Consider the following 21,897-nt stretch of genomic DNA (forward strand, 5'->3'; position numbering starts at 1 on the left):
CCGCCTCCCCCTCCCACTCGCATGTTTAGACGGAGGAAAAGAGCGAAGCGAGAAGTCGCGTGTTACAGACAGAGCGGGTTGAAATAAAGTTGAAATAAATAGAAATGGCAGCTGCAGAAAAAGCCCGTATTTGTGGACAAAATGGGGGCCCGAAGTACGGTGTGGAAATATTTTGGGTTCAAACCGAGCGATAAGGGCGAGCCACTGAACCAGACGCACCGCAGTCCGAGCGGTGCGGCAAAGTGAGTCTCGCAAAAGGAGGCAACACTTCAAACTTGTCCAAACGTTTAAAGGACAACCACGCGGACTTGTTCCACGACTTCAGTAAAGAACGACAGCTGATAACTTTGTTCACCATTTCACTGCACTGTCATGTCAATGAAAGAAGTACAGAGCCTCTCCCAGCCCGTAGTAAACCTACAGTAGCCTACATACAGAGTTAAAACATGTCCATGGTTAATAAATGCAATTTTTAAAATATTAAAAAAAAAATACATTCTTAAAATATTTAAATACATTCCACAGACTAGAATATAACTTAAATATATTTTTATATATTTTAATATTATTTAATGTTTCATATATATTATAAACCATTAAGGCAATTAATTATTATTATATTGAAACACACTTTGGTAAAACATTCCATTAGCCCACAATATCTAAACCTATCCTACAGGACTGTCTCAGAAAATTAGAATATTGTGATAAAGTTCTTTATTTTCTGTAATGCAATTTTTAAAAAAAAAAAAAAAAAAAAAAAATGTCATACATTCTGGATTCATTACAAATCAACTGAAATATTTCAAGCCTTTTATTATTTTAATATTGCTGATTATAGCTTACAGTTTAAGATTAGATTCCCAGAATACATTTGAATATATATATATATATATATATATATATATATATATATATATATATATATATATATATATATAGTTTCAAAACACAAACCTTTTGAACAATGAGAACAAGTAAAATAAAGCAATGGCATTCAAATTAAAATGACCATGTTAATTAAAATACTGTACCCCCTCCCTCCCCCAATTACAGAAGTCTAGTACTCCTGGCAGTATCTGTGTATTCCAGCATCAAGCTGTGCATCTGAACGTGTCTTCAGCACATCTGGGAATATCTGCAGTCCAAGGCGTTCTAGACTGACCGAGGAAAATGTAGACATTCTTGTTTTCTTGGCTAGGAACCTGAAAAATGAAAAACAGTGATAGCCCGCCAGCCATAGGAGGAGTTTTTGCTGCTACAGTATTTTATTTAACATGGTGACTTTAATTTGAATGGCATTGCTTTATTTAACTTGTTCTCACTGTTCTAAAAGGTTTAAAAATTTTAATATACCATGCCAATTATTAATTTTATTCATTGTTGTTATTGTTCCCAAAGTCTGCTTTAAAATAAAGGAAAATATTGACATTTGAGAGTGTTCCACCTTTTTACAAAAAGTATCGAAAAGTATCGAAATAGATATTGGTATCGGTATCGAAACAGAAATTTGGTATCGTGACAACCCTAGTCTGTTCAGTATTTCAGAAAATATCTTAAAGACATCAAGTTTGCAGTAGTTCTGACATTTGAGAGGCTTTAATGTGGAAGAGCTGAGTCTTCCACAAGTGCACTATTATTTGGATATATTCAAATTGTAGTTCACCATGTAAATGAAGACATTTTCATGGCAATTTTATCCACATTTATCTTGGCAGAAACCAGTTGAGATAAAAGTGATCATTATTTAATCTTTCACAGTATTGTTTGTGTTGCATTGTTTTACATAGCTATTAAAAATGACCCAGTACCCAGTTAGGTGGAATATATATGAAATCCCCCCCCCCCCCTTCTGATTGTTCAGGTTCTATGTTTTAGTTAATAAAACGTTAATTGAAAAAAAAAACATCTGGTCTTTTTAAAGGTAAACGTATTCTCAGGTGGACAATACAAAACATTAAAGCATGCTGTTGTTTATAGACAAAAAACAAGCCACAATGCAGAAGCAGTGAGAGGAAAAACTATGTAATAACTTTTAGATCCAACTCTGGCTGTAGTAACCTGAAGTAATCATTTTTTGCATCACTTGTCATTCTCCCACATCCTTTTGGGGGAATGTTGGCCCACTCCTCTTTGCAGCATCGCTTACGTTTATTTAAGTTTAAGCTGCCCGGGTCCTCATCCTTCAGTCACATGCCCGACACTTGGTTTAATGTGTTTTTAACTTTGCCAAATGGGGTGCTGTGCATTGGGGTCCTGCATCTCTACTTGTTCAGCCACAGCATGTTGTTCCAAAAGTCTCGCCGTCTGTTTGAATGCAGCTTTGCAAACCTAAGCCGAGCTGCCATGTTCTGTTTGCAGATATGACACGGTCTCCTGGCAACCCTTCCTAGCAAGCCATATTTGCTAAAAACTGTGCCGTCATGAACTTTGACGGTTGAAATGTCAAACGAGGCCTGTTGAGTCTGATGTAGCTCGTATGTTCTTGTTTTTTTTTGCAATTTCCTTTTGAGTCTGACTGAACAGTGAACTTTCAAGGACTCCTGGGAAAATAAGAAAATATTTTCTAAAATTTTAAAATGTTTTCTTTCTTGATAATCTTTCTCAGTGTAGATACATTTTTATATCTTTCCTTCTTACCATTGGGTTAGCACACATCAAAACCAGCACTCTGCTGAAACCTCCTGTGGAAAACGCATACGTAAGCATTGAAATAAGAGTTTAAAGAGTAATAAAAATACAATTTATCGTATGTCAATTAAATATACTTCCATGTACGGTCTAAGAAATATGTATTTTAAAGTAATACATTTAACAAAAACTACAATAAGTGTATTTTATAGTAAACTCGTAAGTGTGCTGTATTAATATATACTTAAATGTCTTATTTAATACATTATTATTAATAATAATTCATTTATAATTATCATTAGTAATAGTATTTAGTTTCCCTTTGGGGATTAATAAAGTATTTTTAATTGAATTTCAGCTAAAACATCTGTTTTAGCTGAATTAAAGTAGCAGATTAAAGTAACAGTTTGTTTTATTTGTAATAACCTTAGAAAGTAACTTAAGATCTCAGTTATTCTGTAATAGAGCATTTACGTACGAACTTAAATGATTTAAAGGAGCTTGAGGCCGGATTGTGGCAGGATTTATGAAAAAAATCCGTATACATTTTAAGTTTTCTAGTAATAATGTCAGATGAAGCGTTCCAAACCCAAAAGAATGAGCCCTCTAGTGTATCTCTCCTTTGCCTTGAATTCGGGCCCAAATTTCCCGCGCTGGGCTGTGGATGTGACGTCACATGACGCTGCACGCACGTTCTCCCCGTTCTCCCGTGCCGGCTTCACTGTTGGCTGCAGTACCCCCGAGGGCCGTTGTGGTGAAGGGTGGCGCTAGAGAGTCTCATTTCTTAAAAGGAGCCTCAAGATCCTTTTAAGGGTGTTTTATATACAAAAAGTGACAGTGTGCTACGAGTGCTGCACTCAAGTATACTCCCCCCTTTTTATAGAGATGTTCACACCGGCTGATCATTAAAACAATGATCATTCGATCAGCAGCAACTGCCTGTCTCTGGTAGCTGTAAAGGTGTCCGTTTTTGACCCTCTGTCTTTGGTCCAAAGGCAGTGGGTCAAAAACTCTGGTCCAGAAAATAATTTCTTGCCATAGCCAAGGTGCAGAAGATGTCCGGTTTGGATTCAGTCACTGCCTTTTGCGGATGATGTGGTCCTGTTTACTTGGAGCTGTGATCTTCAGCTTTCTCTGCAGCAGTTTGTAACCAAGTGTGAAGAGGCAGAGATGAGAATCAGCACCTCCAAATGTCACCTGTCCTCCATGTTTTGCCTCAAATCGACGAGTTTGAGTATTTCAGGGTCTTTTCAAAAGTGAGGGAAGAGTGAAGCAAGGCATTGAGAATCAGATTGGTGCAGCATCTGCAGTAATTTGGACTCTGTGCTGGTCTGTTGTGGTGATCCAAAAGACCAGGCTTTTTGTTTACTGGTCAACCTGCAGTGCGTTCCTATCCTCAACTGGGTCCTCAGCTGTTGGAGTAACTGAGAGTAAGAACGTGGATGCAAGTTTTTTTTTTTTTGTTCAATAAAATGAAAAAGCAGATCTATTTTGAGGCTTATCAGAGCGGATATGATGCACATTCATTACACAAGATCCCACGGCATTGCTCTGAGTGCTCACCTTGCTTCATTTTGTGCTCGTCCACACTGCTGTTTGCACGCAAGCCGCCTCCACTACTTAGCATTGTGCCAGTGTTAACTGAGCACCCTTTAAAGCCACGCACACACATACACACACTCACAAACACTCTTTTAGAGCTGTATAACTCTCTTGTAGCTCTACATTATATAAAGAATCTACTGAATCTCTCTTCACACTCTGAAGCTTATATCATTTCACTGCCATGGGACAGGTACGACGCACGTTTGCGACCATCCTCATTCCTTGATTCCTGAAACCTTTCCGTCAATCTCTTTTTGTTTTCACACTCTTACTCTTTCCTTCCTCTCATTGCTGTCCATTTTAGAGCCTAAGTCGGGACCATTCAGCAGACAGATCAGCCGCAGCTGAAGACAGGTGAGTTGGTTTACCAGTTAACTTTGATCTAGTGATGACGGCTAACGCAGAACAGAGTCCTCTCTTTGACAAACTAGTGTTTGGATATTCTCCAAACGCTACATTTTTGTGTAACGTGTGAGGTATGTACTTTTCAGCACAAGCCTGTTACCTGTGCTGGTAGAGGAGGAAGAAAGCGTGCCGGACAGTGCAGCCGAGGCTCCAGCAGCCAGTCCAGCAGGTGAGAAGAAAAGAAAAAAATGCATGAAGCGAGCGAGAGCGCGCATGCAAGCGTTGCCAGTTTCACGCCCTTTAACATGTGTGTGTAACTTTGGTCACCCACTCACTAACTCTGCTTTTAAAGGGACAGATCAGCCCTCCAGCGGAGAGCTGACCACCTTGCCCGACAGCAGCTCTCCTCAGTCTGGAACAATCATAAACGACAGCACAATGAGCAACACAAACTCTGACTCCAGCGATCCAAAGGTAGCTATCTGACAAGTAGCTTCTCAAAATAATGAATTTCATCTACCTGGCAAACACGCTGAGAGGTTTATTGATTTCTGTGTGGGGTGCCACGTTGTTCTTTTAAAACAACACTCCTGAAAGAAAATCCTTTCATGTATTTGTTGTTGTTTTTCCTGTTGCCAAAGTTAAAACTAAATATAATTGGAAGAATGCATCCAGAAGCAGCCCGAGTTATTTTTGGCGAAGTTTCAAGGTCGTGTTGAGTCCAGTTGAGATGGTGCCGTTGATATTAAAATCCTTTGTCTGCAGTAAGCAGTGCGGCCATGCCACCGGAGTCTTCTTAAATGTTGAGAAATGTTGTCTTTCCAGCTTTGTGAGTGTGACTGTGTGAGTGATTGTGTGGGAGGGAAGTAGAGTGCCGTAGTTTTGATTTCAGTTCTGCTCCAGATCGGATCATTCAAGAGTCAAGAGATGGTATACTCGCAGCTGATTTGAACCTTAAATTCCTATTCATTATGTAAATAATAGCGGAGGATAAAAAATGGTGAGGGCGTAAACAGAAGTGGGGGGAAATGGATGCTGAGTTACATGTTGGCGAAGGGGGTTTGCAAGCAGAGATGGTGACGGCTGTGCACACTTTGCAGGATCTGTTGCGCAGCTCGCAGGCTGCTGAGGAGAACACGGCTCAGGATGAGAGAAGCGAGACCAGCGTGGCCACGGAGAGGGATTGTATGTGTGACTTCATTGTTGTACAGTAATGCAGATACAATAGAGTAGTGCATATGCAACAACTTTACTTTCTTACACTGATATTCAGTGATCCCTTTTACATTTGTTGCCCCTCAATTTACTTGCTTATCATTTAAGCCGAGACGTCGGTCATCTCTGATGTCGATGACACCGTCAAAGAAGACAGGAGCAGGTGAGCCACTAATTGATAATTCTATATCTATAATAGCTTTTGTTTTCTGTCATGAATCTTCCTCACAGACAATTCTTATCTCTTTGTCCACAGCATATCACCTAGTGACAAAGAGATCGAGGTACGTGTCCCACTGATTCTCAAATAAGACAAATAAAGGCCTTTTAAGGACAGTTTTTGATCATTTTCTTGTGGAAACGCAGCATTTGGGGGAGTTTGTTAATTCTAAAGCTCATTACAAACTCACAGTTGAAACATGCTAGCAAGTTTTGACTCTATTAGCTATTAAAGGTAAATTAATTTATTCTTCATCCAGACTGGTGATACTCTTTAAATCTTGTTTTCTGCAGAGAGGTTTGGAGGTTTCATTCTTTAACTGTTGTACCTTTTCTATTGTTACATAATCTTCAATAAGGAAGAACTTATCTCAGTCAATCAAGGAAGCCTTCGCTGTGTGCCGTTGGCACGGATACAGCTGTCCCCGGGTGCCAGAAGTAAGAAAGTATGTCCCTTTTTCAGGCAGAGTTCCAGCGTCTGGCGCTGGGCTTCAAGTGTGACATGTTCACTCTGGAGAAGAGGCTCCGGCTCGAGGAACGGTCACGTGATCTTGCTGAGGAAAACGTACGCCGGGAAGTGTCCAGCTGCCAGGGCTTGCTGCAGGTATGTGATTAACTGCCATTATCACCTGACATCAGAATTTCAACTTTAGGGAAGGCATGTGATCTCTCACCTCTCATACAAATGCTAGCCTGTCATCTTTCTGAGGATTATACTTGCTGGCCAGTGTGCATGCAAGTATTTGTTCAATTATGTTCTTTTTTTAATGCAGTTTATGTATAAAGGCTTCTGGTGATGGATGCTTCAACCATCAGTTATGCTTTACTGATTGGTTAGCAAATAAAGGTGCACAATATCGGTGGTTATGATGTTAAATGTGTTAAAGATTTCATGGACTTCATGTTGTAGCACAAATGTACACCTCTTCAGGTTTAGAGACGATATTGTGTAACTTGTCAGCCTCAACAAATGGGCTGGTCGCTGCCTGCTCCCTGAACGCCTCGTAGTGTGGTAAAGTTGAATTCATATTATTCAAGCACCATTTTACAATCAAAGTTATCTCAAAGGACCTTACAGAGAAGGTAAACAAGTTTAGTTCAAGTCCAAATAAAAGACCAGTTGAAATATATAATTACATTTAAATTCAGTTATTGCTGTGATTGTTTTTTTTTTTTTGTAACGTTACCTCAATTTATCGTCAGGCTCTGACCCCTTTGTGTGAGGATGACGGCCAGTCCATGGAAATCATCCAAAGGCTTCAGAAAAACCTTGAAATCCTCATCCAGTCAATGACCAGAGTTTCCAGTCGCTCAGAAATGTTGGGAGCAATTCACCAGGTCAGCTGAACACGACCAGTTTGTTTAAACATCTGAGCTCAGCTTTTCAAAATAAAGTGTAATCATGATGACGGGTTCGGTGTGTGTGGGTAACTCCAGGAGAACCGCATCGGGAAAGCTGTGGAGGTCATGATCCAGCACGTGGAGAACCTGAGGAGGACGTACACCAAGGAGCACTCCGAGCTGCTGGAGCTGAGAGAGGCGCTGATGCAGAATGAGAGGTCGTTTGGATCACAAAAAGGAAAAGGTTGAACATGACGCACACTCAAGCTTCTCTGAATTTGCCAGTTTAGATATTAGGTTGTTTTTTTTTCTCCCCCTGATAGCAGTATATCACACCAGTTTACTTTTTACTTTTCATTTGAAAGCACTTCAGAAATGGTGAACAAGTCCAGTTAAACATGGACCTTTAGGATAAATGAAACGTGTTATCCGTTTCATCCAGCTCTATAGTATACACCGTATACACGCGTTTGTCTCTGTGTTAACACAGCTGGTTTGCGAGATGCAAATTACTGTATGCCAACATTTCACAAAAGGTAACTATGTTGTTGTTTCCAGATGACTTCCATGCCAAAAAGCAACCTTCTGGGTACTACAAGGTGGGTTGCATCTGGTTTTATCGTGCATCGTTTACTCAAGATTAACATTGCCATTTGTTTGAGTAATGTACGTTTCTAACATTTTCTGTCTCCCATCCATGTGTGCCTCCAGTCATCAGCCAGGCGGGTCAGCATAGCGGCGATCCCCCGTACTGGTGGCAGCAACATGCACTTTGATATGGTGAGAATCACCGTTTAGCAGTCTCATCACAAATCAGGCTTAAATTGTTTGAGTTTTGTTTTCCTCTTCCTACTTATATTAAAAGTTGTACGCTTTTATCATAAAGTTTTTTCCAGTTATAGAAACATCAATCTTGATATTCATGTGTTCTTTAAATGACCTTTCTCAGAGAATAACTGATAATATGTTCTTTAAAGGAGACATATTAAGCTCCTTTTCTCAATGAGTTCAATGTCCTGGCCAGTGATAGTTGAAAACACGGCAGGCCTGAGATCCACCAGCCTCCCAGTTACAGGACAACCCGACTCACTGATCCCAGGCTGCCACAAAAGATTGCGCACTAGCCCAAGGTATTAAGAAATTGGTCTAAACAACTCAGCCACGTCCTTACGTTCATTCAAAGCAGCTGGATCCCTCCACAGGGTGGGCCTGCTTTTGAGATCAAAAGCTTTAGCAGTGACACGTTTTCTGCAGGAAAGCTTTCTGAGCTAAAATCACATCAGCATCATAATGTGAAGGGATCTTAGCAACTTGGGTCAGCAGCTGTTCAAGGTACTCGTTTCAGCTTGTAGTCCCGGTAAGTCTGAACTGAAACCACGGGTTGTCAGACTAGTTAAACTACCAACCACAGTGAGCCTCAATATGTAAAACAAGATGTGAATTAAATTTTTTAATTTCAAAAGTCTGATTTTTCTCTTGACAGAGTAAAACGCAAGATTGCTCAGAGGCTGAAGCAGAGCGGCTGACCCGGCGATCTCCGTGGTAGGTGACTGGATGTCCTCACTCACATGTGCCTTTTTTCCTTCTGTCATTTATTTATATTAAGCTGCGAGTTGAATATTCATATTAAATGACTTTAAAGATGTGTATCATCATCACATAAAGGGCGCTGTGATTAAATTCCAGGCAAGTGGACTGTTGAAGTTACTGTACTTTAAATTGGATGCAGATACATGTGTGGGCTGTGGCTGTCGACCCCTGGGCTTGGTGTACCATGATTGAGGGTTGTTGTTGTTATGCCCTTATGTGATAACGGTGGTTTCCAGGAATGTGGCGGGGAAGAACATGACGCGTCCCCCACTAAAACGGTTTGTTAGCTCTGCGGCCTGGGTTGACACGGAAGAGCCTTCTGACATGATGAAGGGGTAAGACGTGCCAAGGCCACGGAGACCTCACTGCGTCACACAGGTCCTTTCACAGCAAACTCTTATGCATAAAGATGGAAGCTGTCAGGTGTGACATCATCACTCTATCTGCTAAATGCTGAGGCCTATTTTGAGGTTTGTTCACGTTCAGATTTGTTTTGGTAAAACAGAGGATGGAATCAACTTTTGTTCTTCCTACTAAAAAGCATACAGCAATGTTTCTGTACTTTAGTCCAGAGAGTGTTAGATGATTGGCAGTAATCAGTGTTGATGTTGGGTTGAAGTTTGTCACCAAACAAACTCAAACTCAGAAAAAGGAGTGACGATGACACCAAACACTTGGCAGCTATCTTTAATGCATCTGGCCCATCCTCTGCATGGGAACGTGTCTATCAGAAGCCTTGCTTTTCTCAAATCAGAGGTTGTGTGTTTGTTTTGTTTTTTGATAAAAAAAGAAGGTACTGTGATTTTTGATTTATTTCTGAAGTATTTCTGTTAAGTTATTAAGACCTGAAGTATTTTCAACACATGATGGCAGGTACTTATAATCCATTATCAGATATTTAAAAGTTAAATGCCAAATGTTTGTACAACAAAAGTAGCAAACAAACATGTAAAGCTTTTATTCAAATAGAAATATATTCGTGCTACCCAAATCCCTGAAAAACTGTAAACTTGCTTTGTGGCTTTATGCTCTGATATTGAACTGTGTAGCCTGCTTTGCTGGGAATGCTGTGTCATTTTGCAGATATGAACTTTGATTTCCTATTTAAGAAGGAAAAACTTGGTGTAATTTGCTCACTTCTTCATGAGTGTGTGCCTCGGCCTGCTTGTCATAGGTGGACCTGCATGATGATACGTGTGCATGTGGTCACGAATCCCCTGTGGCTATGTTGGTGCATTTGTGTATGAACAAGCAAATGAGCGATGTGTTTGTGAACTCCTCATCGTGCATGCCCTCAGGATGGCCAGCAGCAACACAGACTGCCAGTCAGAGGAGGAGCAGAAGAAGTCAGTGCCAGAAAGGAGGTCCAGTCTCTCTGATCTGGGCAGAAAATTCTCCTCCCTCATTCATCCCCTCAAGACGTTAGTCCAACCAAAAGCCCACCCACTTGCCTACTGCAGCAGCACTGCCTGCCGGCACAACTAAGATACTTCCTGCATAGTGAAAGAGTTTACCACTCATCTCCACGAGGTTCCAGGAATTTGTACCTGAATGTTTCCTGTTGTCTATTACAGTAATGTTTAAACGTCAGTGGCATGTGTCAGTATGCTTCTCAGTCTCTGATGATGATGAGCAGCATCAAACCTTTGGAACCTCTTAAGTGATGAAACTCTTTCACTATATGGTATCTCTGCTGGACCAGCTTCTCTATCAGCAGCTTTCAGTAATTTTAACAGAATGTTCTTACTATTCGGGAATTAACAATGTTCTGCAGTGGTTTACTGGCTTAAGTGTGCGTCAATGTAACAAGTGATATATTTATTTATTTATTTTTAACTGTGATTTGTGTCTGGTGCATGGAGCTCAGTTGTGACTTGCTTGTGCAAAGCATCAATGAGCCAGTTACTCTTTACTGAGCTTAATTCTCTATCATTTACTAACAACTTCAGCCAACTTAACATTTTTTTCTGCTTTTCTTGTTGTACCTTTTGGACTGTTTCCTACTGAGATCATGACTTGTTCTGAACTGTACTCTCTTCTTTCCTCCCTCCACGTCTGTCAGGAATCAGGATGAGCTTTTTGTAATGCTGTAAGTGTGAATGAAGGAGGAAAAGTACAAAGTGTGAAATGCTTGTGGATTAAATGTAAATCTACATTTATCTCTGGAAAAGTATGTGTTCTTATCCTTCTCCATGCCAGCTGCCATTAACGGCTGCTGGCAACTTCTCGGTTGTGATTGTTGGAAATGTGTTGCTCTTTCAACACAGTCTGACACAAATGCTTGAAATTATTCTCCTTATTCAGAATTATTCAACTAAGCTACAGCTTATTTACTGCTCGCCATCTATTGCACAAGTTACCACAAATGACTTCTTTCCTCTCTTGTGATGATTTCCTCTCATCACAACTCATTTTTGGTAACTTGGCTCACTTGCTTTATATGGCAACATGTTTTTCTGTCGCATTTTCTGTTTTTCCTGAAGTAACGGTTCACTTTCCTTCCTGCAGTCCAAGCCCTTCATCCACCCCAACGTCGACAGAACCAGGCGTGGCCCCGTCTCTGTCCCAGAGCCTGAGCAGTTCCCGGGCGGCGGCTGCAGCCGTAGCCAGAGGAAGCAGGGGTCTCTGGCTGTGGCTGGCCATCGTGGTGGTGCTGGCAGGTACTCTCATTTTCATGGTCCTTGCAACAACGCTTCCATGTAGGACTTAAGCTCTGATTCAAATCTAAATCACAACTGAAATAATTCAATTAGTAAATCATAAAGACTACAATTATACAAAATAAATGCACCATCTTTGATTAAGATTTAAAACATAGCTGCTCACTAATCTTACATTGTTGAACCGACCACGTCGTCATTAGTTTTGGTGCCAAAGTTTAGCAATATTTCAGTGTGAAGAAGAATTACACTGTTTCCATTAAGTCATGTTATGCAACGATGTTCTTTATCCCATTAAAAAGTCCTTCCAAGAGTGGTGGTGGATAACCAAAACATCTTTATTTTTGGCAAGTTAGTATCCATTTCTGCAACAACTCAAGTCATCCTTTTTACTTGGAAAAAAACGTAGACTACTGCAACAAACTGTAATTTTGCAAAATAAATAAAAGGCCTTACGCAAAAATGTTGCTTAATTTCAAGGGTAATGGAAAGGAGCCACCTGTCTTCCTTATGTTAAAGTTAAGTCTGACAATCAAGTGTAACATCATATTAATGTACTACAGTAAACATACTTGGCAAACACAGAAGTATAGCATTTAATTGGAACCAGCTAGTATTCAACCTAAAGGTTATGATGAAACATCAGTCCTAAAGAAAAGTAAGCCTGTTGTGTTGATGCACGACTAAAAAGGACTCAAATCATGGCACAGTCCAGAGGCAACGCTCTGAACCATTACAGACATTTACAGCGACGCCACAGATCACTGCACAACAAATGTAAAAAGTTATGGGAAACCACTGACATACTGTACCTGCTAAATCAATTAAACGGACTGTAGTTTCTGAGTCGTTTGACGTACCATCAAGTAGGATAACTGAGCTCATTAATATTCAACAGTCATTCTAATACAGAGTGAATATAACAAATCAGTTTTTGTCAGAAAAATTGCAATTACGTGTTGTTTTTTTCTTGAACTGTCCAGCCTTGGTTTTAAGACCCCTCCCCAGCATCGGATCTATCACTTTGACATTACATGCTGTCTTTGTAAAGACAAATCATTTGACTACTAAACCATGCCAGGGGGTACCTCGCTGAATAATATCAAAGAGTTGAACAGGTTATATAGTCTGGGGTTAATCATGATCCGTTGCAGGATTAAATTGAGTTGAATCTCCTGTTAAAGCATTTTTCAACTTGGTTACATGCTATTTGTGTCGTGAACAGGCCTCCTGGCACTGCTGGCCAGCCTGGTGATGCAGCCAGCGGTGGATGCCGCCCCCGTGGGGACAGGGGACTCGTGGATGGCCATCCAGCAGCTGTTGTGGCCCTACACAGGGCTTCGACACAACGGACAACCCCCTGTCTAGCCCGAGTCCAGTGGGAATAGTGCTACTGTATATCACCCTTGTACAAGAGTGTGACTGGGGAAAAAGGACTAAACACAACTCTGGAGGAAAGGATGTTGGGATGTTTACCGGTGCCTGAAGATTCCTAAATCACTGCATTGATGGCACAGGCCAGTCCTCAAGGGGATAGTTAACCCTGTGGAGGATTTAATGCATCACTTCCTGTTTGCTGAAGTAGATAGTCTGTGTGTGCATGCATGTGTCTGTGTTTACAAGGCAAAGCCGTTGGACAGGCGGTGATGGACGGTGTCTTTAGCAGTGAGCCACCTGATGTCATTGACACATTAGAGGGGTTGTCAGTGCTGCTGCTGATGGTTTGCCCACCACAGTCTGTCACATCAGGTTTGATCAGTGATCAGAGTGGGCACAACACTGACCAATCATGTTCCAACGGTGTAAGAGTGATGGCACAGATGAGACTTAACGGGGCCTCCAACTGTGCCACATATCTTTTTAAATGCATTTCATCTTGTTGAGGAGGCAGTGACCTGCCAGCCTTTTAATGACATTTTATGTTTCATTTCCTCTTTGGTTGCAGAGGACATTTTATAATGTGTCTAAACACTGGCAATAAAACTTTGATTGTTTATTAAATCTATATTTATGAGTTTAGATTTGAGTGGAAAAGTGTGTATCTGTTCATTCTTAAGCTTTATGGAACCATTTTAAAGTCTGGCTACACTGTAAGTGGTAAGTATCCAACTTTTGACGGGTGCTATAATATCTACTTGTTACAGTTTTAACACCAAAGTTTGTTTTGTTTGTTTGTTTTGTCTTTTTCTCCAAGCTCTGTGATTGTCAGTTTTCAATTTCATACACTTTTGTATGTTCCAAAGATGAAGCGTGGATCTTTGCACAAATAAAGTAGCCTATTCTATAGTAGATTATTTACTTTTATTTAATTTTTTGTCTTTCATGCATCCAAACACAAACAGTACATTTGAGTACTTTATTTCAGTTCATCAGACTAATATCACATTATATGGAATAAACCAGGGGTCTGGTGGCACACAGCAACCTGTGTACAGTGTCAACAAACAGGTGATGGCTCTTTCTGGTCCGGGCTACCGCATCAGGACTCATGTCGTCCTGCAGGATGTGAACTAAGGTGGAGTGAAATTCACTGCCGGGATAGTGGTCTGGGGAGAAACCTTCACACTTCTCAGTAAGCTCCAGTTTCTTACTTCTCTGAGGGCCGAGCAGGTACAGAGTCCACGAGTCTTCAGGTATAGGCGTGGCATCATAGTGTTCACACACCTGACAGGAAACAAGCAAATGGATGCAGAGGTAAACATTTGCTTTAAATGTTTTTAAGTCTCATTCTCTCCACTCAACTACAGACAACCATATTAAGTAGTATAGCTAAAGAAACTTACAAAGGATGTTGCTTTGCACTTCTGTAGTTCATGAGAAACTGACTTTTACACATTTGAAGGGAAATTTAAGTAAAAGCCAGATTTTACCTGCATAATCAGATCCCTGGTTCCACTTTTGGCATTCCACTTGCTCCATGAGAAGGCACAGGCAGAGGCAAAGAGGGCCATCTGTTCATAGGCAGCATGTTCTGTAAGTGGGTCCTGAAGAAGAGACATCAGAGACAGATCTTATACCCACTGTGAAGATGAGTCATCAGGGCTGAATTTTTGTTTCAATTCTGCATGTAGATAGTTCAGTATTGTGAATATTTGAGGTACCGTGGCGTAAGAAAAATTGTTGGACTCAAAGCGACTTCAGAATGTATAAAATACACACCACGCAAGTTCCAAAAACAATCTTAGTCAAATTGGGGATGTTATGACTGCTGTATAGTCATGTTTAGCTGTAATGTCCAAACTTAGGATGCACACCTGCTCAACATCAACATGATAGCATTGCTGACTATAATATATCCAGATACAGAAACAATCTGGCTGCATCCCGGTCTCACTTGTTTTCTATTACTAAATTCATCAAGTAAAAGATGCAGACCTTGTCACAGATGCTGACATATCTGTCCGAGTGCTCATTCACAAAGATGTTGATCCCTGCGTTCATCATTGCTCTCTGCAAGGCAGGACCACTCATCCACTTGCCCAGGAGATGTGATGGTCCTCTCTCCTGCTCTGACTGCAGCATGCACTGGTTATCCTGTGAACCGAGCACAATTATAAGCAGTAAAAGTCAGGTTACTACTTCTGGTTTTGTTTACATTTTTTTTTCCAATTTCTTGCCTTAATTGTGATGCTGAGATTGATGAGAGCCCCATTGACGGTGAACAGGGCAGAGTCCTGGCCCAGCGGTCGAAGCTCCCAGCTTTGAAATGGAAGGTTGGCATATGTTTCCTGCAGCAGCACGAAAGGTTGAAATGACTCCATCTTGAAGGAGATTTTGGCTTCAGCCTCCTCAAACGACACATCTGTGATACCATCTGTCTTCCACTGCGTTCCTAAGAGCAAAGCTAGCATCAGTGCCAGTTCCTTTGTGGTGCATTTCAAAGCCAGACCAGACATTTTTAACAAAATGTACTTGCTTATACCCAGTTCTGTAGAGTGTGAGTTAGTTTGTACCTTCAGCATCCCAGCGAGCCACTTGAGGGGTTTCCAAGAAGATGACACAGTCTGGCAGTGTCACAGACACCCGAACAGGGGGGCAGGTGAGAGGCTCATTGTTGTCTAAGTTGGACGTTTCTGCAGGGTAGGGGAACACCTGCAGCCCTGTGTCAAGTATCTATATAAATAAAAAGCACTGGTGGATGAGAACAGGTTAACAGCATTTTGGTAATGAATTTAATAGGGGCAGAAAAGCTCATTTCTAGTCACCTGTCTAAATTCCCAGCCGTTTACACATTGAGCTTGAGGGGGAAGGTGAAACATGCCGCAGTAGAAAACCCCTCCCAGAGGTGTGTATTGCATCAGATCTATCACTTTATTACATGCTGACTTTGTTAGCTGGGAACCAATCAGGTCATTCTCAGCTGAAGAGGGGAAAAAAACAGAGAAGATCTGTTTCATTGACGTGTCTTTGGACAAGTTAGAATGTGATTTATTATTTAAAACAATAACTAATGTAAACAAGTTCTAAGGTCAGAAAATACAATATACAGTAGTTATTGCTCCTGTATACAGTGGCAAGAAAAAGTGTGCAATTAAGTAGTTTTCTCTATTAATTTGCATAAACATGATCTGGCTTTCATTTAAGCAATGATTGGTAAACAGAATGCTTGAGCTGATGACACACAATTATAATTTACCGTCTCTTTATTGAACACACCCACTAAACATTCACAGTGCTGCAGGAAAAGATAAGTGAACCCTCAGAGTTAAAGCTGGTTGAACCTCTTGTGGCACCAATGACTTCAAGCGAACACTTTTTGGTAGCTCGAGATCAGACCTACAAAATGTTCAGGAGGAATTTTTTACCTGTCCTCTTAATTGAAATGCTTAGGCTCAGATATATTTGTAGGAAGTGTGGTGTGAACATATTTGTTGAGGTGGTGTTAAGGTATGAGCTCTGACTGGGATACTCCAAAAAATGTCAGATGACGATCATCTTTTAATGGCAAAAAAATGGTTTGAAGGGGGCTACGTATTTTTCTCCTTCCACTACAGTGTATGCATCAAAAGCCCTCCAAGTTAGTTCGAGACACAATTAGACTTTTTTTTAGATAACTGAGACTGTTTATTTTTTTTTTTTTTTTTAACATGCTTTACCAAGAAATGCCAAGTTGAGCATCTTACCAGAAACTACCTCGATCTGTGTCAGTATTTGGCTCCTTCTACCTTCTGAAGGTTGTGAACTGCTCTTCCTTGATCGTGAACTGCTCTTCCTTGATCGTGAACTGCTCCTCCTTGATCGTAGACTGGTAGCGCTCTGCAACGATGTACATTATGTAAAAAGAATGAAAACATGATACCTGATACGGGAACCCAACAGTAGGAAGTCACTCTTTCACCTTACCTTCTGTCCCTCTGACCCTTTGATGGACTGCACCTCATCGTCTACTCTCCGCTGCTGCGCATCATCTTCTCCAACCACGCTCTCATTTTCTTTTGTCTCCTCGTGCACGGTTGTGTCCTCACTTTCCAGATATTCTTTGCTTCCCACAAGAGACCTGATACAACACAAATAAGAATACAGAACAAAGAGTATATCATGAGTATTAATAGTATATGTATGTACTATAATATATACTTGAAACAATCAGACCTGCGGCTGGGCGTGTGGATTGCCGGGTGAGTAATCCTCGCCAGCATAGATAGATGATCATAGCGTGTATGGCACATCCGCACAGCAATACTGCTCACAGCCAGCTGCTTGGGAAGCTCAAAACCCAAACCTACTCCCTCAAAATTAAAACCCTTAAACCTGGATGGACAAAAAAGAGGGATACAACACCAGTGAGCATAAATGATGTACACTTTGTGCATGTCAGTGTGAGATTATCTCCAAGAGTGATATATATATATATATATATATATATATATATATATATATATATATATATATATATATATATATATATATATATATATATATATATATATATAAATTTAAACAAACCTTGGATTCATTTTGAGGTTGGCCCAGAGACACAGTGTTATGTTGTCATCTTTGACCACAGTCTGCATGTTCCCAGTCTCATCGTCGACATTCTTAGAGGCATTCTTTGTGACCAGAGACAAGGATGAAGCAAAAAGGCAGAGATATATGGGGTTAAAGGGTTCACGCGACGGGGACCTGAATTTCCAAGTGAGGGTGTTATTTTGTACCTGAAGACTCTCGTCAGTAGATTGGTCAAGTTTCGCCTGGATTAGCTCTTGTAAATTCACAAGATGTTTCTGGTACCTTTCGGCCTTTTGTGAATCTGTGACCTCTTCCAGCAGACCTTCCAGCCCCTCAACCAGCTGAAAAAGAATAGTTCACCTCATAGATTGTAATTTCAATATAACAAATGTCCTGGTCCACAAGCAAAAACAAGTATTATTCATTAATAGTTTATTTTTTTTGTTCCTAATTGGTTTGCATGACAGTTAATGAATGACAAAATGCTTAAAGATGACATACAGACCTGAAGAGCAGTGTTGCATTGCTTGAGCACCTGTGTTATGTTAACGTCTGGGTCGTCTCTCCACAGACTGATAAATGTATTGATCTCCCGCTGCACTCTTGGGTCTGGCACACCGTCGCAACGCATGTATCTGTCCCACTGAACACAAAGAATATGCTATGTTGAAGTCATTAACTATAAAAAGTCTCTGACAGGTTGTTTGAAGGTAAATTAAATTTGATTTTATACCGTATTTAGTCTGACAGTTGGGGAAACACTGGGATGTGCGTCAGAGATGTAGAAAAATATTTTTCTAGTTTGGTCTGGACATTATTTGATTTTTTTTTAAAAGTATGCTCTTACATTAATCCTTCAAAAACAGACACACACACCTCAGCTGTCTCCTCGGCATCTCTTTTCCATTTGGTTACTGCAGCATGGTTTTCTTCCAGGAGATGGCGCAGTTCGTTCAGCTCATCCTCTCTGCGCTCTTGGTCCTGTCGGCAAATCAATCCATAATAGTAGTAGCCCAGACACAAACAGTGCTGTCTTTTCTGTTTCAGAATCAGTCTTTTTTCAGATTTATATGTATTTGGCAGGGATCTTACCTTCAGCTCTAGCCTTTCTATCTCTTCCTGCTTTCTTTCTCTTTCCAGTCTCTCTTGTTCTTCCCTTTCTGCCTGGAGCCGGGCTTCTTCTGTAAAACACAGCACAGGCAAAGGAAGGTCAGAGCAGATTATAAAACTCATTCATTTTCACTAGTTTTCAAAGGATGGTTATCATCTTGGATTGAACCAAGCTTCTCCAGCTACCTAGTTGTTCCCCAGGTTAAGTTTAACAGACAGAAATGTCACCATTACCTTCCTCTCGCCGCCTCTTCTCCTCCTTCAGCTGCTGCTTCTTCTGAGCTTTGGTCAGCTTTGGCTTGTTGGTCGACATCAACAACAATCAACCCATCAAAACATTTCAAATGAGTGGTGAACAGAATTAGCTCATGATTAATCTCTAGATAAAAATGGGTAAAATGTCTGAGGAAATTTTGACTAGGAAAAGAAAATTGAATACTATTTGGCTTCTTGCAAATATTCCTCAACTTAGTTACCAAAATGACATAAGAAGGAGTGTACTGACTGGCTTTGACATACCTTTCCTTTCTTGTTTGGCTATCATTCAGAGGAGAAAATGGAGAAAAAGTTACAAAGCAACATCAGATAGGAGATACGGAACACAATAAGAGCACTTAAACGCTAATTTAAAAGGTAACCATGGTAACTGTAGGACTATCTAATTAGTTATCTAATGTGTTTTTTTCTTTCCTTTTAACGGTTATATATAAAGTCAATATTGCACTTAATCATTTAAGCTTTTTAAATTAACCAGTTTTGCGACATTTGTTATAAAAAATAAAGAAATAAACGTACCATAATAATATATAATAATGTAATAGTGTTCAGGTTACTTGGTTGTTTTTCTTGTCTATGGGTTTGTTGTGAGTGCTGGGGTGGGGATGGGGATGTGGGAGGGATATAAAAAGATGGGAAAAATGGAAGGATGGAAGTATTTCCTGTTATATTGCTGTACTACTGTTGTATCTTGTGAAACTACTTCCAATAAAAAAAATCATCAAAAAAATGGGTAAAATGTCTGAGGAAATGTTGACTAGGAAAATTCTTCTTGCAAATAATTTTCCCCAGAGGGGACAATAAAGGTTTCAATCAATCAATCTGTAGCGACGAGGCCACAAATCAACAATAGCTCATTTACTTGAACTTAAACTTAAACTTAAACAAGGACTTAAACCTTAAACTAAATAGCTGCTGCTGCCTGGCGTCCTCTATGGACTTAAGAAATATTAGTGGATACCCAGTTAAAGGGACTAAAGTGAATGGGGAGGGCAAGGGTTAAACAATAATCACTAATTTAATCTCACACAAAATATATACAAATTCCAAATAGATAATTTCTTATTATTAGCAGAAACAGAAACAACACACAAATGGATTTATCTAATCTAAACCTTATGGAAATATACAATGCCGAATTAACCCTATTTAATCCTATTCTAATGTCGACATGTTGCCCGGGGGTGGAGCTCTGTGAGATGGAGGTGACAGGGATGCAGAGTCCTGAACACAGACGGGATGGGTGAGCAGGGGGAGGGGCGTCCGAGCCCCGCTGCTGTTCAGACGAAGGGGAGGGTGGAGATGTCCGCGGTCCTGCGGGATGAGAAGGGGGCGTGGCGGGCTGATGGAGGCAGTCGGCAGGCAGGTGGTCCGGTCCTCAGGACAGGAGGACCCTCTCAGGTTGTCCGACTTCGGAGCCTCAGCCGGGAGCGGGAGGGATGCCTTTGCCTTTAGCTTTAGCACGAGCTAACGCATCAAACTGGCTGACTAGCCCAACTTAACTAGTCAGCAAACTTCTGCCAAACTACTGTACACGAGACAGTAGTCTACAGGAAGTTTCTCCTCTTTGTGGATAAGCAACGTTACTTATCCACATAAAGTCACAACTTAATGACCAACAGTTCTCCGCTAAACACGACGTCGACTTCTCTCAGCTGTTCTCACTCTCAGCTGTTCTCGATCTCAGCTGTTCTTTCAACTGCCGATGCGCGCTCCCGCGGGCTCCCGTTGGTATCCAAACGGACCGTTGAAGCTCTCCGCGCGTGCACGCACACACACACACACAGTACATGCTGTCGCGTTCTCTATCACACAACACAGTACCGCAGCATAACATGAAAATGCAACATAAAACGTATGTATTGCATTAAACTAACCTTTCCATGCAGAAAACATAAACCAAATATAACAAATAAACTAATAATATAAAAATAAGGTTGTACAGGGGCTGACTCTGGCTGGGCTTCAATACACAATCAATCAATCATTCCTCAACTTACAAAGTAGTTACCGAAATGACATAAGAAGGAGAGCACTGACTGCCTTTGACATACCTTTTCTTTCTTGTCTGGCTATCATTCATAGGAGAAAATGGAGAAAAAGCAACATCAGATAGGAGATACGGAACACAATAAGAGCTCTTAAACGCTCATTTAAAAGGTAACCATGGTAGCTGTAGGACTTATTAGTTATCTAATGTGTTTTTCTTCTTTACTTTTAACGGTTATATATAACGTCAGTATTAAAGTAAACCGTTTAAGTTTTTAAAAATAACCAGTTTTGTGACATTTGTTATAAAAAATAAAGAAATAAACGTACCATAGTGTTCAGGCTGTGTGGACTCAACCATGGATGGAATCTCAACCCAACGCGAATGCGTAACCATAGAAACGTATGCGCATGCGTACTTCTTTATTTTATTTGCGACACATTGCACTGCTATACGGCATAAAGTGTACTACGCTGAGCTAAGGTCGATGAGAAAGCGAGTCTATCTTCACTGTCATACAACTTGAGAAATACATATGCAAGTATAATTTTACTGCTTAATCCCAACATTTTTAGAGTTTGAAATGGATATTATGATGAATTTCTAATTTTCAACATATCCTGGCCAAAACCATTGTCTTACACTCGTGTGTGCTTTCACTGCCCCTTCACTTCCACAGAGGGGAACTTCGTTTCTAACATGGCCAACCCTTTAAGGGGTGAGGTTATCAAGCTCTACAAAAATGTGAGTTTCCACTCGGACAGTGTGATTTGATCCCGGTGTTCTGCCAATTTCTGCAACCTGCCGAGGAATGCTACTTTGTGGTTCTGCGCATGCGCACAGTCGATTTTCAAAGTTTGCATCATTTCTTGCACGATGTAAAATTGATAATATGGGATGTTGAGTATTTGATCCTTCAAAATACACTACCCATGACATGAATTGCATTACACTTTGTGAACATTA

General features: G+C 40.6%; 2 protein-coding genes across 2 annotated transcripts in view; one reads left to right on the forward strand and one right to left on the reverse strand.

Annotated features, from left to right (window-relative positions):
• Positions 1–13,892, forward strand: part of lrmp (lymphoid-restricted membrane protein) — a 41,758-nt gene extending 27,866 nt beyond the window's left edge. Inside the window, exons 24-40 of the mRNA XM_061715148.1 lie at positions 4,541–4,590; positions 4,728–4,810; positions 4,934–5,055; positions 5,682–5,766; positions 5,905–5,959; positions 6,053–6,080; positions 6,479–6,619; positions 7,219–7,353; positions 7,453–7,600; positions 7,915–7,955; positions 8,068–8,136; positions 8,840–8,898; positions 9,183–9,281; positions 10,245–10,367; positions 11,009–11,035; positions 11,455–11,606; positions 12,832–13,892. Of these exons, the coding sequence (XP_061571132.1) occupies positions 4,541–4,590; positions 4,728–4,810; positions 4,934–5,055; positions 5,682–5,766; positions 5,905–5,959; positions 6,053–6,080; positions 6,479–6,619; positions 7,219–7,353; positions 7,453–7,600; positions 7,915–7,955; positions 8,068–8,136; positions 8,840–8,898; positions 9,183–9,281; positions 10,245–10,367; positions 11,009–11,035; positions 11,455–11,606; positions 12,832–12,974 (1,560 nt within the window). The 3' untranslated portion in view covers positions 12,975–13,892. The remainder of the gene's footprint in view (positions 1–4,540; positions 4,591–4,727; positions 4,811–4,933; positions 5,056–5,681; positions 5,767–5,904; positions 5,960–6,052; positions 6,081–6,478; positions 6,620–7,218; positions 7,354–7,452; positions 7,601–7,914; positions 7,956–8,067; positions 8,137–8,839; positions 8,899–9,182; positions 9,282–10,244; positions 10,368–11,008; positions 11,036–11,454; positions 11,607–12,831) is intronic.
• On the reverse strand, positions 13,773–21,300 carry LOC133424486 (dynein axonemal intermediate chain 7-like). The gene is made up of 18 exons (XM_061715133.1): positions 21,261–21,300; positions 20,996–21,013; positions 19,185–19,202; positions 18,900–18,963; positions 18,648–18,736; positions 18,432–18,536; positions 18,091–18,198; positions 17,762–17,896; positions 17,553–17,656; positions 17,199–17,357; positions 16,950–17,103; positions 16,730–16,862; positions 15,812–15,966; positions 15,560–15,719; positions 15,224–15,438; positions 14,982–15,140; positions 14,477–14,590; positions 13,773–14,270 (listed from the first exon to the last, which is right to left on the reverse strand). Exons 1-18 carry the CDS (start codon positions 21,261–21,263, stop codon positions 13,992–13,994), a joined length of 2,172 nt encoding a protein of 723 aa, XP_061571117.1. The 5' UTR covers positions 21,264–21,300; the 3' UTR covers positions 13,773–13,991.
• Positions 21,301–21,897: the final 597 nt, after the last annotated feature.

Source organism: Cololabis saira, chromosome 23 (assembly GCF_033807715.1).
Source record: "Cololabis saira isolate AMF1-May2022 chromosome 23, fColSai1.1, whole genome shotgun sequence".
In the NCBI taxonomy this organism is placed as follows: domain Eukaryota; kingdom Metazoa; phylum Chordata; class Actinopteri; order Beloniformes; family Belonidae; genus Cololabis; species Cololabis saira.